The sequence below is a fragment of the Somniosus microcephalus genome, chromosome 32, assembly GCF_052327205.1.
Source record: "Somniosus microcephalus isolate GS21.2 chromosome 32, FLI_Smic_1.0, whole genome shotgun sequence".
Classification (NCBI taxonomy): Eukaryota; Metazoa; Chordata; class Chondrichthyes; order Squaliformes; family Somniosidae; genus Somniosus; species Somniosus microcephalus.
Window position 1 is genome coordinate 34,709,903 of NC_141018.1, and position 17,801 is coordinate 34,727,703.

Genomic DNA, 17,801 nt, shown 5'->3' on the forward strand with positions numbered 1-17,801 from the left:
CAATGTTGCCCACATTCTGAGAACAAATAAGAAAAGATGATTGTGTATCGTGAATAATTTTCTGTAAAACTGCTTGCCTCAATAACAAAGACTTACATGATTACTTCTGCTAAAAAAGCATTTGCAATTAAGCGACTCTTCTATGAAATATCTGGCCTTTGTTATAGCCTTGAATGAAAAGCCGATGAAACAATTGTTGCTTTCGCAACACAAGCAAATTACCCCATTCCTTTCCAAATGTTGGTTGTTTGAGGTAAAGAAAATGGTTTATTAGTCGAGGGCTGTTGCTTTTACAGTGGTCCCTCCATTGTTTAATGGTGCAGTGATGTATAAATATTTAATGGGTGCATGCCTCAGGCACCTGAAGTGCCAACCTGAAAATAAATATGTTATACAATGAGGGAAAAGGCTCGCAACATGTGATTCTCCTGCTGCATCCGGCACCCCTGGATTCGGGAGCGGATAAATTGACCAGCGTTCTCAATCCTGGTCGAATGCGCAGGCGTGTGAACGTCGGGCGACGAGAGAAGCTTGGCTCAAATGCAATGCAACCTTTTTTTAAACTTCATTCACGGGATGTGGACGTCGCTGGCGAAGGCCGGCATTTATTGCCCATCCCTAATCGCCCTCGAGAAGGTGGTGGTGAGCTGCCTTCTTGACAAATGAGTGTCTCGCTCGGCCAGTTCAGAGGGCAGTTAAGAGTCAACCACATTGCTGTGGGTCTGGAGTCACATATCGGCCAGACCGGGTAAGGACAGCAGATTTCCTTCCCTAAAGGACATTAGTGAACCAGATGGGTTTTTACAACAATCTGGTAGTTTCATGGTCACCATTACTGATGCTAGCTTTTCATTCCAGATTTTATTTAATTAACTGAATTTAAATTCCCCAGCTGCCGTGGTGGGATTTGAACTCGTGTCTCCGGATCATTAGTCCAGGCCTCTGGATTACTAGTCCTCCCCCCCCCTCCCATGGTTGAACAGCATGCTAACTATCTAGCCTCGTACCCGAAGAATGAGGCACTGAAGAGCGGCCTGTAGAAATCCGCCCAGGCTCCCAGTCAGCGTGGCCTCCTTCTGTGCTGTATGATTGTATGAGCATCTTCAGAGTGGAAGGCAGAAAACAGGGGAAAGAAAATCAAAAGTCACCCTCCTTTATCACTTTCTGCGGCAGCTTAAAGAAACACTGAGCTCCTTGGAGACCGCGGAGATCCACCAGAGATTAACCCATCCAAAGAACTCCAAACAAGTAGGGGGAAGGGAGGGAGAATAGAAAATAATTACTATTTACTGTATTCAAAAGCTTCCCTTTCGCTTGCGGCTGGGAACAGCCGAGCTAAAATCCTCGAGTTTAACATCTGCAGGGAATCATTGAGAAGAACAGAGATTCCCCAAAGACCTTATTACTGCCAAAACAAGCTATTATCAACGGTTTGATCTGCTGGTTCAACTATCGATGCTACTGCTTCTTTTATTCCTGCTCTCTGCCACGACAACCTTGAGGCTAAGACTGCGGCAATTAACTTTATTAAGCATCCCATGTCAAATTAACAAGACAGGAGCAAAAGAAAGAAAAGAAGTCAGCCAAATAAAAGAACCAGACCATGGCTGTACGAGTCCCACCGCGTGAGTTAGAGCACTTACTGAGCTGTAAGCTAACTGATAATAATTGCTGGTCTTTGAGGGCAGGTTTGCTCTGACGCTCAATGGGAAATGGATTGAAGTTGTGGAAATTATCGTTTCTTTATTGTCTTTCACTTTCTCCTATTTACTTTATCACTCGAAGCATTATTTTCAAGGCGATAGATTTAGTTCTCTGAATCACACTGTCACGTAATTCCTCTCTCAAGCCAAAGAACCGATTGCTGGCAACTCTCAAGTGAGAGTTAAGAATTTGCTATAGTGTCCCTGCAGTGTTTGGTGGTAAATGCTTCATACACTGCATCAAAAACCTGTTTCAGAGAGTTTAATGAAGGTTAGCAGAGTCTTATGGCATCTCTGCTCCTTATGGTGTGTTTATAGAGTGGAACCACTGGATGCTGTTCGACTATATGTGGTCAGGCTGCTGATGCCTGGAATTCATCCCAATTACGTTGCAGAGGACCAGTGACAACACTGGAACAACTGCCATGCAGATATGCTGCTAGCGTGAGATGTGCAATTTCCATGCAGATGTGCTGTCACCATGCAGATGTGCCATTGCCATGCAGATGTGCAATTTCCATGCAGATGTGCTGCTGCCATGCAGATGTGCAATTTCCATGCAGATGTGCTGCTGTTATGCAGATGTGCAATGTCCATGTAGATGTGCAATATCTATGCAGGTGTGCCACTGCCAGGCAGAGGTGCAATTTCCATGCATATGTGCTGCTGCCATGCAGATGTGCTGTGGCCATGCAGATGTGAAATTTCATGCCGATGTGCCGCTGCCATGCAGATGTGCAGCTGCCATGCAGATATGCCGCTGCCATGCAGATGTGCTGCTGTCATGCAGATGTGCAATTTCCATGCAGATGTGCCATTTCCATGCAGATGTGCTGCTGCCATGCAGATGTGCAATTTCCACGCAGATGTGCCGTGGTCAATCCGATGTGCCGGCAGCCATGCAAAATTGCCATTTCCATGCAGATGTGCTGCTGCCTTTCCTCAGTACTGCCATACACAAAGTGGCTCAGATTGAGAGCTGATGAGTGGACTGGGACTCAAACCTATGTCTGTCTCTTTCTCTCTCACAGAGAACCAGTGCACTAATGCTTATTACCATCACACTGCTCATAAACATGCATATATTAATACTGCACTGCAGCATGATGCCTGAAATACTTGAAGTTATTTATTTTTTAGGCATAAATCACACTGAACCACTTTGCTTTCACTAATATCACAAGCAGCCCCACAATTTTTCACCAATTTTGGTGTTCCCCATTTTGGAAATTCTGCAGTTAATTGTGTATTAAAATTTTTAAAAAAAATTCTGTCTTTAGTAACATTGTCCCTCATTAGTTGCTATTGCATGTTTTCTCCTTCAAATGTTTTTACTTTACACACGAACTGTTAATTTTTAAACAAGGGTGTAGCTAATATTTTCTGCCTTCTGGGAGAGAATGAGTTAGATGCGGAGATGATACAATGAGTCACCTCTCACCACTAGGCTCAGTGAGTGGGCAAGAACACGGCAGATGGAAAATAATGTGGAGAAATGTGAAGGTATCCACTTTGGTAGGAATAATAGAAAAGCAGAGTATTTTTTAAACGGTGAGAGATTGGGAAATATTGGTGTTCAGAGGGACCTGGGTGTCCTTGTACACGAATCACAGAAAGTTAACATGCAGGTACAGCAAGCAATTAGGAAAGCAAATGGTATGTTAGCTTTTATTACAAAAGGATTGACGTATAAGAGTAAAGAAGTCTTACTGCAATTATATAGGGCCCTGGCGAGACCACACCTGGACTATTGTGTCTGGAGTCTAGAACCACAGTCACAGTCTCAGCATAAGGGGTCAGCCATTTAGGACTGAGATGAGGAGAAATTTTTTTCACTCGAAGGGCTGTGAATCTTTGGAATTCTCTACCCCAGAGGGCTGTGGATGCTCAGTCGTTGAGTATATTCAAGAAAGAGATCGATAGTTTTTGGATATTAAGGGATATGGGGATCGGGCGGGAAGGTGGAGCTGAGATCAAAGATCAGCCATGATCTTACTGAATGGCGGAGCAGGCTCGAAGGGCTGAATGGCCGACTCCTGCTCCTAATTCTTATGTTCTTATGAATCTAATTTCAATATAGTAAGGACTGTGATGGAATACTCTCCACTTGCCTGGATGAGTCCAGCTCCAACAACACTCAAGAAGATCGACACCATCCAGGACAAAGCAGCCCGCTTGATTGGCACCCCATCCACCACCTTAAACATTCACTCCCTCCATCACCAGCGTACCGTGGCTGCAGTGTGTACCATCTACAAGATGCACTGCAGCAACTCGCCAAGGCTTCTTCGGCAGCACCTCCCAAACCCGCGACCTCTTCCACCTAGAAGGACAAGGGCAGCAGGCTCATGGGAACACCACCACCTCCAAGTTCCCCTACAAGTCACACACCATCTTGACTTGGAAATATATCGTCCGTTCCTTCATCGTCGCTGGGCCCAAATCCTGGAACTCCCTCCCTAACAGCACTGTGGGAGCACCTTCACCACACGGACTGCAGCGGTTCAAGAAGGCGGCTCACCACCACCTTCTCAAGGGGCAACTAGGGATGGGCAATAAATGCTGGCATTGCCAGCGACGCCCTGATCCCATAAACAATTTTTTTTTAAATAGTGAGGGCGAGGATGCTAGGGAGAGGAAGAGCAGGTAGGACCAAATTTTTGGAGTTTAGGAGGAACAAGTTCAAATGAGTAATGACTATACCAGAATTGATAAAATAGAGATAGATGCAACATTAAACTATTGAATTGGCTGTAAAAGCTGATGTACTTTCCAAAAAATCATCCAACTGCTCCATTGAGAAAAGCAAGAGCTAAGCATAACTGAAAGAGCCGCCTCGTTATAGCTGGTGTAACCAACATGGAAGGAACCACTGCCATTAAATGCTGTTGGAGGATTCAATCAACAGTTTTCTTGCTTGGTAGGGTCCAGATGACTTGACATTGAGACACAAGGGAACATGCCCTTTTAAAGCATCCAGCACACAGAGCTTAGCCACAGAGTGAATTGAATGAGCTAAATGGCCTTTTCCCATTCGACATTCATCACTGGAAAAAATGAAACAGGTTCACCCAGTGTCAGCTTCAAGCAGCTCCAGGTCAGTTAGATGTGAGAGTAGCCCCTACTACACCAATTACGTGCCAATTACCACCCCTCCCCTCCTCTCATCTCAGAGGAGTTGCACCAGTGCATCATTCTTTCTACTTTTTACCCCAGCCATCCTCAGCTTCCCCTAAGTGAAACTGCCAGTTTAGGGCTGTGTGATCATGCCCTCAATAAGCTGGGTGACGCTGCCAAAACTCCTTTCGAGTATGATCTTTAGAATCAACTGAAAGAGGAGCCTTTCACCCCTGTGTCTGAATTGGACTTGAAACATGTCCCAGAGGTGAAATGTCAGTGATCTGGCACTGCTTGATGCTGACACTGGCTGCACAAAATGGACCATGTTTAATTTCTCCAGTCATGAACCAAAAAAATCACAATTTTAATAAACTTAAGGGAAAGTAGAATGGGAAAAGGCGATTCAGCTCATTCTATTCAACCCATTGGCAAGGTCTGTATGCTGGATGCCATACGACAACAACAAAAAGTTGCATTTATACAGCACCTTTAACATAGTAAAATGTCCCAAGGCATTTCACAGGAACGTCGGCAGATAAAAGTTGACACCAATCCAAAGAAGGAGACATTAGGACAGCTGGCCAAAATCTGAGTCAAAGGGGCAAGTTTTAAGGAGCGTCTTAAAGGAGGGGAGAGAGGTAGAGAGGTGAAGAGGTTTGAGGAGGGAATTGCAAAGCTTAAGGCCTAGACGGCTGAAGGAACGGCCGCCAGTGGTGGAGCGAAGGAAGTCAGAGATGCTCAAGAGGCCAGAGGTAAAGAGATAGGGAAGAAGTTAAAGAGATAGGGAGGAGGTTAACGAGATAGGGAGGAGGTTAACGAGATAGGTCAGAGGTTAAAGAGATAGGGAGGAGGTTAAAGAGATAGGGAGGAGATTAAAGAGATAGGTCAGAGGTTAAAGAGATAGGGAGGAGGTTAACGAGATAGGGAGGAGATTAAAGAGATAGGGAGGAGGTTAACAAGATAGGGAGGAGGTTAAAGAGATAGGGAGGAGGTTAAAGAGATAGGGAGGAGGTTAACGAGCTAGGGGGAGGTTAAAGGGATAGGGAGGAGGTTAACGAGATAGGGAGGAGGTTAATGAGATAGGGAGGAGGTTAAAGAGATAGGGAGGAGGTTAACGAGATAGGGGGGAGGTTAAAGAGATAGGGAGGAGGTTAAAGAGATAGGGAGGAGGTTAATGAGACAGGGAGGAGGTTAAAGAGATAGGGAGGAGGTTAACGAGATAGGGGGGAGGTTAAAGAGATAGGGAGGAGGTTAACGAGATGGGGGAGGTTAAAGAGATAGGGAGGAGGTTAACGAGATAGGGGGAGGTTAAAGAGATAGGGAGGAGGTTAACGAGATAGGGAGGAGGTTAACGAGATAGGGAGGAGGTTAAAGAGATAGGGAGGAGATTAAAGAGATAGGGAGGAGGTTAACGAGCTAGGGGGAGGTTAAAGAGATAGGGAGGAGGTTAACGAGATAGGGAGGAGGTTAATGAGATAGGGAGGAGGTTAAAGAGATAGGGAGGAGGTTAACGAGATAGGGGGGAGGTTAAAGAGATAGGGAGGAGGTTAAAGAGATAGGGAGGAGGTTAAAGAGATAGGGAGGAGGTTAACGAGATAGGGAGGAGGTTAACGAGATAGGGAGGAGGTTAAAGAGATAGGGAGGAGGTTAACGAGATAGGGAGGAGGTTAAAGAGATAGGGAGGAGGTTAACGAGATAGGGAGGAGGTTAACGAGATAGGGAGGAGGTTAACGAGATAGGTCCCTCCCTTATTTATTCCTAATAGGTAACTGGAAAAGCAGAAGGAAAAAAAAACAAGAATGGAGAAAATTAAGGAAACAGAAAGATGGAAGGAGGGCTTTGGTCAGTAAAAGCCTGATAAATGAATGATGAAACTGGCTGTGATAAAGGGTGTGTTTCTAACTGTCTGAAATCTCCTCATTTGTTTAAGTTCTTTTTACTGGAATGATCTCTGAGGAAATGCTTGATTGTCTCACCCTTTTCCTTCTACCTACCCAACGCTGTTCAGTGATTAAAGGGTAAACTCAGTCCAAGGTTGGCTTCGCTAGTCTTCAGAAGCTGAGGAACACTGACTGAAATCCCCAAACACCTTTTAATTGTGTAAAGTATGATGGAAATAGCAGACGGAGTTGGTGAGATGTTTAACAAGGTACAGCCACCACTTCACTATTAAAATTAAACCGACTTTTAAACAAAGTAAAACTAAATTCAGGATATGTTATAATGTCTAAAAATGTGAACTTATATATCTTCCCCCCCTCAAATAATAATACAAAAAGCGTCTGAACAATGACAGTTTAGATTGAAAGATGACACGTCCCTGAGTTAGAGAGTGAAATCTTTACAAAAAAATCACTATTTTGTTAAAATAGTGGAGATTGTTAGTTTTATAAAAAGCTAAGAGGTTAACTTCGGGATATATTTAGTTTGTTTGTGTCCAGGATTGGATTCAATTGCGATTTAGCCCACAATGTATGGTTTGAGAAATGAAGGGGATACTGAACAATCTCCATATATTTCTACAACACCCACAGTTTTACTTTAAACGCGAAATCAAATTGAAGGGCCGAGGTTTGTTTGGGCACAATCAGTCTGAAGGTTCCTTTGGCAAGCACCACCCACATTTGGAGATGGATGGAGAAAGCTGTTGGGAGCCTGGACGAATCAGAGCGCCCTCACACTCATTAGCGAGCTGGCTGGGCAACTTCAAGGCTATAAAAAGGGGGGAGGGAGGGAGAGAAAGAGATGTCCCTGCGCAGAGAAGATCAGAGCGAGAACTCAGTTCACAGGGATCTCGAAGCTGGCCACAGTCGTTTCAGCACCATGGAGAGCTCCGGCGTGTTCCTGCTCCTCTTGTGCGCCAGTCTCCTGCTTCTGCACTGCCAGGGGCAGTCGAGAGAAGCCATCTCCGCCGAGGACTACCCGGCCAAAAAGCACAGCGGCTCCACCGAGAAGGAACTGGTCAGTCTGCATTAACCTAACTTTTCGCCTCCCTCCCGCTTTTCCCCAATCACTGCCTCTCCTCTGCTGCACCGCAGCTTAGCTACTTTGCAAACCATTATCCAGCGAACTTTTCTTACGCATTTAATTTCCAATTCCAGCTTATTTGAACTGCAGTTTTCTTTTTCTCATTTACCCAATCAAATTATTGTATTCATTTAATTTCCCCATTAGAAAAAAAATTGGTATCCCTTTTCGAAAGTGTATATGAATATCATTTTACATTATAACATTTTTTTAAAATCCCCTTACATAAATTAAATGTTTTAACTGATTGCACAGACCTCGCAATCCTCCATAGTAATATATACAGCCTACCTATTCAAGCATATCTGTTGCAAAAAAGCCAAATACTGCGGGTGCAGTCCTAAACCACGTTTGGAAATTCTGTCTGGTCTCCAGATGGCAACAACCTTCATGCTGTGTGGAGTGGAGAGCTCCACCAAAATACTTGCTTGTTTAAAATGATTGCAGCCTCCCTGTGATTGCAACCTCCCTGTTACATCTCGAACATTTTCCAGTTCTGATGAAAGGTTACTGATCTGAAATGTTTCCCGGTTTTCCCATTTTCGAATCCAGTTCTTATATCTTTTTTCTCATCTACGGTTTCTTTGCTCCCCAAGTCCATTTCTCGGGACCAGCCTGTTTAGTTTGCAGGTTCTGTCTAGTCTGGTCTGAGCGTTTTACTCGATCGAAAAATCTATAGTTTTCAAAAAGCAAAAGGAATGCAGAGTAGCTCAGTGATTTACTGAGAGATGTGTTTTTGTATTTCTCTGACAGTCACTTACAAAACTATCCCCGGATTGATTAGAATAAAGAATCGTGTCAAACTTTGGGGGGAAAGCTCATTTGATTTTTTTTTTTAAAGTAGCAAAGTAAAGATGTCAAAAGTTTAATAAAAGTGCTTGCACAACTTTAGATTTACGTTCAGACATCCCTGAATGACCTCAATACCTTAACATTTCAGACACTTCTTGTAATAAACCATGTTTGGAAATTCTGTCTGGTCTGTTCTAGAGATAGCAACAACCTTCATGAAGTAGAATGGAGAGCGCCAACACATTTCATGCTTGTTTAAAATCATCCCTGTTACATCTCTAACTTTTTCCAGTTCTGACGAAGGGTCATCGACCTGAAACGTTAACTCTGTTTCTCTCTCCACAGATGCTGCCTGATCGGCTGAGTATTTCCAGCGTCCTCTGTTTTTATTTCAGATTTCCAGCATCCTTTTGCTTTTTGCAACAGATATGCTTGAATAGGTAGACTGTAGATTTTAATATGGAAGGTTGCGAGATCTGTGCAATCAGTTACAACATTTAATTTATGTAAAGAGATGTTTTCTTTTATAATGTAAAATGATATTTAGACACCCTCTGAAAAGGGATATCAATATTTTTTCTAATGGGAGATTGAAAGAATATAATTACATATTTGGAATGAGTGCGCTTCAATCAGTTGATAGCAGTTTTACCATGAAGACAGAAGCTTGTCTGGGATCAAGCCCTAATCCAGGACTTGAGCAAGCAAGCCAGTCTAATATGTGATCGTTCATTCTATTGTTGTATGTGGAATCTTGCAGTGTGCAAAATAGCTTCCATGTTAACCCACACAACAGTAACTGCACAATGTACTTCACCATCTGCATAATATGATTCAATCTAGGTGAAGTGCTTTGGGACCATTCTGAAATATAAGGTGTTCAATAAATGCAGGTCTTTCTTTGAGATATGTTGGCGTAACTTTAGATACTGACAATCTAGAGGATTTAAAAAAGCTAGAAAATCCAGTGAGTATCGAGGTTTTACTGAGCACATAATCTAAGATGACTCTTCCATGCAATACTGAGGGACTGCTGCATTGGTGGAGGTGCTCTCCTTCAGGTGAGTCATTAAACCAAGGTTCTGTCTCTTTGTCTCTTTGTCCTGGTGGTTTAGATTGACATTAATAATTCAAGGGTATTATCCAAGAGGAGTAGGGAGCTCTCCCGGTGTCCTGTCCAACATTCATCCCTCCATTGACCACTAAAAAGACAAGAATTACTGATCATTCATCCTAGCACTGTTTGTGGGACCTTGCTGTGTACAAAATAGCTTCCATGTTAACCCACACAACAGTAACTGCACAATGTAATTCAGTATCTGCATAATATGGTTCAATCTAGGTGAAGTGCTCCGGGACTGTTCTGAAATAGGATACGGTGCTACATAAATGCAAGTGCTTTCTTTCTCTGAAAAGGTTTGTCAAGTAGCAAGAGGATGTATTCTTAAATAAATGTTATTCCTCAACAGTTTGAAGCCATGGAAGATATACTGGGGAAAATCCAGAACACCAGGTTTCCCGCTTACGAGAAAAAAGCTGGACAAATCCCGATGGTGAGTTTCAGACCAAATCATTTTACTGGTTTCCTGTGGCAGGGGTGAGAAAACATGAAAGCTTGAAATGAGAAATGACCATCAGGCCCACTCCTTCTACAGTCCATACCTCAATCATGGACTACGCCATCAAGACTTCTCCTAACTCTATGCCAATCTAATAGATTTATTAATAGCTGCCTCCCCTTTCTGAACAGGTATAGACTCGGTTCCTCTTTAAAAGTTATCATTGACTTTAAAGTATTCACATCATTGTCACTTAACGTCAGCTAGCTAAATGATTTCTGTATTTCTTAACAATGGGTAAAATTAATTGCTTGGTTTTCCCAATTTGTTTTTGTTATATTAAAATGTCATGTATACCAAAAGTTGAAATTTACAGTGGTCTTCTAGCCACAGGCTACCAAAGTGTTAGTTTGCCGTCACTGCTCTCCCTCCATTATTAATCGCTTACAAACTAATATAGGATGAGGGTTACCATAGTGATGCCTTTGGTGTGAACTCCTTCAGCTGAAGTAACCCAGCATCACTACAATATCTTAAGTAATTTAGACATTTGAATCTCTGTAAGTGAAGGCAGCACTTACGTAGATACATAGAAACAAACAAGATAGGAGCAGGAGTAGGCCATTCAGCCCCTCGAGCCTGCTCCGCCATTCAATGCGATCATGGCTGATCATCCAAATTCAGTACCCTGCCCCTGCCTTCTCCCCATATCCCTTGATCCCTTTAGCCTTAAGAAATATATCCAACTCCTTCTTGAATATATTTAATGAATTGGCCTCAACTGCCTTCTGTGGTAGAGAATTCCACAGGTTCACCACTCTCTGGGTGAAGAAATTCCTCCTCATCTCTGTCCTAAATGGCTTACCCCTTATCCTTAGACAGTGGCCCCTGGTTCTGGACTCCCCCGCCATCGGGAACATCCTTCCTGCATCTAGTCTGTCTAGTCCTGTTAGAATTTTATAAGTTTCAACTTAACAATTGAGCGAATATTTTAATCCCCCCCCCCCCTCCCGGCCCCAGCCCAGTTTTCTCTCTTCACCTCCTGAAGGAATTGCTTCTTGCTGTGGGTAAGATGTCATGGTCACCAGGACACCTCCAGGACCTCAACCAAGGGCCTTTCTCCATACGTGAGCTTAGACAGTCAGTCAGCAGATTATTCTATTGTGGGGCTATCGCAGCCAAGCACAACATCCATACAAACATACAAAACCAAAGGACCGGCTGGTCTATCCTGCCTGTCCTACACTGTCAAGGCGTTAACGTCTGCACACCGTGACTTCTAGCCAACCTGCTCACTCACACACCAGCCATGCAATCTCCTTGCAGATGTTAAAAAAAAGGTAATCCAATTTAGGAAATTTAAAGTTGCCAGAGGCACCAAAGGCTTATTTGTGCATATTATACATTGATAACAGTTCAATTACATCTTCTATTTTTGTTTGGCGGTTTGCTCTCCTTTCCCTCTTGCTCCCTCATCTGAAGGCAGAGTCTGGGATTTTTTTCCTGCACTTTGAGACATCCTAAAGATTCCCCAGCCTGCGATTATCTCCCCATTCATTTTAATGACTGTAAACTCATGGGCTCACCAGCAGAGAATGCCAGTCACTTACACGGTATCAGAAGGTTGTGGGTTCAAGGACCACTCTGGAGACTTGACCACATAATCTAGGCTGACACTCCCAGTGCAGTACTGAGGGAGTGCAGCACTGTCGGAGGTGCCATCTTTCAGATGAGACGTTAAACCGAGGCCCCCGTCTACCCTCTCAGGTGGATGTAAAAGATCCCATGGCACTAATCGAAGAGCAGGGGAGTTCTCCCCGGTGTCCCAGCCAACATTTATCCCTCAACCAACATCGCTAAAACAGATTATCTGGCCATTATCACTTTGCTGTTTATGGGAGCTTGCTGTGCGCAAATTGGTTGTCACGTTTCCTACATTACAACTGTGACTAAACTTCAAAAAGTACTTCATTGGTTGTAAAGCGCTTTGGGACGTCCAGAGCTCACGAAAGACACTATAGAAACACAAGTCTTTATTTCTTTCATGCTGACACCTGGTTTCACAGGTGCTGGTCACCTTCCTGTATCTTGGCCAAGTGACCATTTCTCACATGTGAGGCTATGCGGCGAGTGGCAATGGATCATTTGACCATGGGGACATCACAAGTCCGTGCAGCAAGAGTCACTGGATAGCGATTAGCAATGGGAACTCAAACTGATTTTCCCCGCTACCCTGGCCCTGGGGCATTGACGCCAGTTGCAGACCCCTTACTGCCATTCCTGGTTGGGTTCAACAAACTCAACACTGACCAGGCAGTGAACCTGGCAACGTCTGATCTATACGGATCAGTTAACCCACTGCCTCTACCAACTGAGCCCCCTCGGAAATAGTGCCAATAAACCATTAGCGGGATACTGAGCAATGGCATAAATAGAAAAGAGAAAAGACAGCAGGGGTTAATTTGGTGCTGGATGAGTAAGTGCCTTACATGTTATGGAATAATCCCTATTTGGTATTCCATTCTTTGCACATCACAAATTTCCCTTAAAATATATGATTCCATTTCTTTATTGCCTGCTGTTGTTTTTTTTAAATTTATTCGTTCACAGGATGTGGGCGTTGCTGGCAAGGCCAGCATTTATTGCCCATCCCTAATTGCCCTCGAGAAGGTGGTGGTGAGCCGCCGCCTTATACAACTGAGTGTCTCGCTCGGCCATTTCAGAGGGCAGTTAAGGGTCAACCACATTGCTGTGGGTCTGGAGTCACATATCGGCCAGACCGGGTAAAGACGGCAGATTTCCTTCCCTAAAGGACATTAGTGAACCAGATGGGTTTTTACAGCGATCCGGTAGCTTCATGGTCACCATTACTGATACTAGCTTTTTAGTCTAGATTTATTCCCTAAAGATCCCGGTGAAAGAAAGCCGCCGGGCAATGAATTTCTAGGCTTCTGGACCCCACCAATCTTAAACTGGTTGTTCAGGGCTGAATGAAATCAGCTTGGATCGTTCTGTATGACCGAGAAGCCCGAGTGTGTTGCCATTTTAAGCGGGGCTCCAGTATCGAGTGTTGGAAACCCGACTGATAACTGGTTCTATTTCTGTTCCTCAGTGTGACATTGGCGACAGGTGCGCAGTCAAGCAAGGGCCGAGGATTGGTAAGCTGTGCGACTGTGCCAGGGGCACCTCTTGCAACTCCTTCCTCCTCAAATGCATCTGACGCTGCACGGAAACAAAAAAGGCAACGTGTGGATCCAAGAGACGGTCTTGAAGAGGGAAAATGTAATCAGTCCGCGAACCATCCCCGAGCAAAAGTCAGAAGGATCGGTGTTGAAGCTTCAGCTGATATTTTGCTAAATTGTGATCCATGAATTCCAACAAAAAAATGTGTAACTTCCATTGAAACTGATTATTGCGCTAGTCACTCACAGTGTGCTCTCTCTGTCTCTCACTGAAGTTGGTCGGTTGACACAATGTTAGGTGTGAAATATGTTACTTGTCTCACCGAGGGAAACTCGGATTTTCTTTTACAACAACTGAAAATGCTAGAAACACACTCAGCAGGTCAGGCAGCATCGTGGAGCGAGAAACACGAGTTAACGTTTCAGGTCAGCGTCCCTTCGTCAGAACGGGAAAAAGTTGGAGAAGTGACAGATATTTAAGCAAGTGCAGGGGCAGGGAGAGGAGGGAGGGGAGGAAAGAACAAAGGGAAGGTCTGTGATAGGACGGAAGGCAGGAGAGAGTTCAACAACTTCAGACTATAACCTCACACCCTATGTTTTCTCTTTTCTCTCTCACATGGCAGCTGTTGATGATTCTGCCATCGCCATTTGCACCTCATCTCGACTCATCTTTTGTTTCTTAACTTGTCCCATTACCATCTCCTTTTGTCTTTTAATCTCTCCTGCCTTCCATCCTATCCCTTTTGTTCTTTCCTCCCCTCCCCGTCTTCCCAGTCCCTACACTTGCTTAAAAATCTGTTACAACTCTAACTTTTTCCAGTTCTGACGAAGGGTCACAGACCTGAAACGTTAACTCTGTTTCTCTCTCCACGGATGCTGCCTGACCTGCTGAGCGTTCCCAGCATTTTCTGTTGTTGTTTCAGATTTCCAGCCTCCGCCGTATTTTGCTATTGTATTCGGATTTTCTTTTGCCATTGTTAACCAAATAAATTATTACCTGTGGTCATCTTGTATTATTTAGATTGATTATTGCCCACTGGTCAGTGCTTTCTGCTCGATGCAGATCACACAGCAGCACCAATATCAGGCATCATTGTGGGCACCAGCCTTTAGTAATCAGGAATTGTTCAAGAGAAGCAAGGAAGGGTAATGAGCTTCTAAATGGCAAAACTGTACAGTGCGCTGGTCAGATTGCACCTTGTTTTAAATGAGGGATACTTGCTTTTATTAGCCGAGGCACAGAATATAAGAGCAGGGAGATTATGCTTGAACTGTATAAAACACTAGTTAGGCCACAGCTAGAATACTGCGTGGAGTTCTGGTCACCACATTACAGGAAGGATGTGATTGCACTAGAGAAGGTGCAGAGGAGATTTACCAGGATGTTGCCTGGGCTGGGGAATTTTAGCTATGAGGAAAGATTGGACAGGCTGGAGTTGTTTTCTTTGGAACAGAGGAGGCTGAGGGGAGACCTACTGGAGGTGTATAAAATTATGAGGGGTGTACTGGCCGCGCTAGACGTGCTCCTATCTAGCTATCCAGCAAGTTAAACACTCATTCATAATAATTCTTCCTGAAGCGTTTGCTGTTTTGAAGCTTTTACTTGAACAAATTTGTGAAAAGATATTGCGTTTGGCCTAACATATGAAGTCAGATTACACTGGATTGAAAATCCCTCATGGAATTCTCCATTACTTAAGTCAGGTTCTTCCTGGTAAAACTGCTTCCTGGGGTCAACAGGAAGAAAGGTAAGAAGGTCAAATGACCTCTCACAGGAAGAAAGGAACAAAGGTCAAATGACCTCACACAGGAAGAAAGGAACAGATGACCTTGACCTCACACAGGAAGAAAGGAACAGATGACCTTTCCAGCTTACAAACTGTTAACACAATAACCGCCACCAGAGGGTGCTATTGCATGTAAAAACATCCAGGATGTCACAATGTCCATCGGTCCAGAACAAGGGGCCTAGATAGAGTGGATAGGAAGGACCTATTTCCCTTAGCAGAGAAGTCAATAACCAGGGGGCAGAGATTAAAGTAATTGGTAGATGATTAGAGGGGAGTTGAGGAGAACTTTTTTCACTCAGAGGGTGGTGGGGGTCTGGAACTCACTGCCTGAAAGGGTGGTAGAGGCAGAAACCCTCATCACATTTAAAAAGTACTTGGATATGCACTTGAAGTGCCGTAACCTGCAGGGCTACGGACCAAGAGCTGGAAAGTGGGATTAGGGTGGAGAGCTCTTTGTCGGCCTGCACGGACACGATGGGCCAAATGGCCTCCTTCTGTGCCATAAATGTCTATGATTCAAGCTATGGAGACAGTGCGAAGCAGTGACAAAGAGACTCATCTCTAGTGTCAAAGGATTGAGTTATGTAGAAAGACAGGGGCCCTTTAATGTTGAAGGAGGCAACTGAGAGGGAACCTTATCTTATATACATAAAGCGGCTCTTCTGTCCCGATGTCTGTCTGTCTGTCTGTCCGTTCTCTATACGTTTGAAAGTTACAGAGCGTACCGACGCGCGCGTCGCCTCAAAAGAAAGCTTGCGATTCCGGACCGGTCATAGGCGTATTTACATTTCGGCCGCGCAAAAATCCCACCCACGGTATCCGAAAAACGTTCAGCCTTCCACTCATTAGCATCTCATTAGCGACCGTGTGACGTCGAGGTCGACCAATCGGACGGCGGGTTCCTTCCTACAGTTGAGTGTTGAGTGACTCGACGATTGACCAATCCTACGCTTCGGTGACCTGACCGGTCGACCAATCGATGCGTGTGTGGGCGGGCCTTATCCTTCTGAACCGAGGTGAGTGGCCGCCATCTTGATTTTTCACAATTTTTTCCCCACACTTTCAGTGTGTTAGGGAAGTAAGGTAAATATTTCAATTATGTGTTAGGGAATTAATTAACAATTTATTTGAGTTTTATATTGTGTTTAGCAACCCCCCCCCCTCCTCCTCACCCTCGCGCAGGGGGGACTCGGGGCCTGAAGCTCAAAAAATTTCTCTCTCTCTCTCTCTTTCTTCCCTCTCGCTCTCTCCTTCTCCTCTTCCCTCTCTCTCCTTCTCCTCTTCCCTCTCTCCTCTTCCCTCTCTCTCCTTCTCCTCTTCCCTCTCTGTCTCTCTCTACTTCCCCCTCTCAGGTTTCACGGTGTCGCGGACGGAGCGCGGGCGGGCCGCCCGAAGTTTCCCGCTCGCTAACGGCCGCCAAGCCGCCCTTGCCTGCTCCCCGCGGGCCGCCTCGCGCCGCCCGCACTGACCGCGCATGCGCCGCCTGCACTGACCGCGCATGCGCCGCCCGCCCGCAGCGGCCGTCCATCAGCCGCACGATACGCGGGGGACCTCAGCTCCGGTCCGTCCCGGCCTCAGAACCGACCGCGCCTTAAGCGCTAGGCCCCGCACGGCCGCTATCGCAACGGCACCGGACCTCAGGCGCTAGGCAGGGGGAGGGGCCGGAGAGAGGGACAGAGGGGAGTGGGGGAGGGGAGGGGAGGGGTGGGGGTGGGCGAGGGGAGGGGTGGGGGTGGGCGAGGGGAGGGGAGGGTGTGGGGGGAGGGAGGGAGGGAGACAGGGGAGGGGAGGGAGGGAGAAGAGGGGAGGGGAGGGAGAGGAGGGGAGGGGAGGGAGAGGAGGGGAGGGAGAGAGCGGAGGGGAGGGAGGGATAGGACAGGGAGAGGACATGACAGGGAGAGGGGGGACACACAGGGGCAGGGAGACCAAGCGCCCCAAAATTGCCCTCGCAACGCGGGGCTCCCCAGCTAGTATAGAGATATACTAGATACTAAGTAGCATAGATTATGTTGATCCACAGCATTGTTCCTATATCGGGATACTGGAACAAGAGTTTAAACTAGTGCAAAGTAAATCTAGGAAGAACATTTTCTTTGACAAAGAATGGTCAACCCTTGGAATGGTTTGGGAACTCCATGCTCTTCAAATAGTGCCAAGGCATCCGCTATTTTTGTAAGTCTTTTTCCGGCGTATTTCTCCAAATAAGTTGGGGAGCACACATGTCCAAACTGTCCAAATAGGCATTGGTTGTCATATAGCGGGTTGTGACGAGGGCCCGGCACTGTGTCGGAAGGTGGAGCTGCTCTTTGGGTGCTACATGCATTGGCAGTCCTATCAGGTGATCTCGCACTATAATGTGAGGAAGTGTCTAGTCGTGACGCGCCAGTCATCATGGGTGTGGGGCGGGCTTGATGGGCCTACCTGTCGTTTTCATATGTTCATAAAGAAAACACTGGTGTAGGAATGTTCACGGCCAAAATACGTCATAACATAGGCTGACTTGCTCAGTTTGCAACTTATAACAAAACCTCACAGAATGGATTCAGGATTTTGCTGGAAATAGAGAAAATGTTACAACTTCCCAACGCAAACTTCACTCTCAGCTCACCGCTGTAGCACGATGCCCTC

The 17,801-nt window shown here is 45.4% G+C and overlaps 1 protein-coding gene across 1 annotated transcript; it reads left to right on the forward strand.

Moving 5' to 3' along the window:
• The first annotated feature begins 7,554 nt into the window (after positions 1-7,554).
• Positions 7,555-14,385, forward strand: LOC147097407 (cocaine- and amphetamine-regulated transcript protein-like). Its single transcript, XM_085972360.1, has 3 exons — positions 7,555-7,784; positions 10,112-10,195; positions 13,314-14,385. Exons 1-3 carry the CDS (start codon positions 7,569-7,571, stop codon positions 13,419-13,421), a joined length of 408 nt encoding a protein of 135 aa, XP_085828486.1. The 5' UTR covers positions 7,555-7,568; the 3' UTR covers positions 13,422-14,385.
• Positions 14,386-17,801: the final 3,416 nt, after the last annotated feature.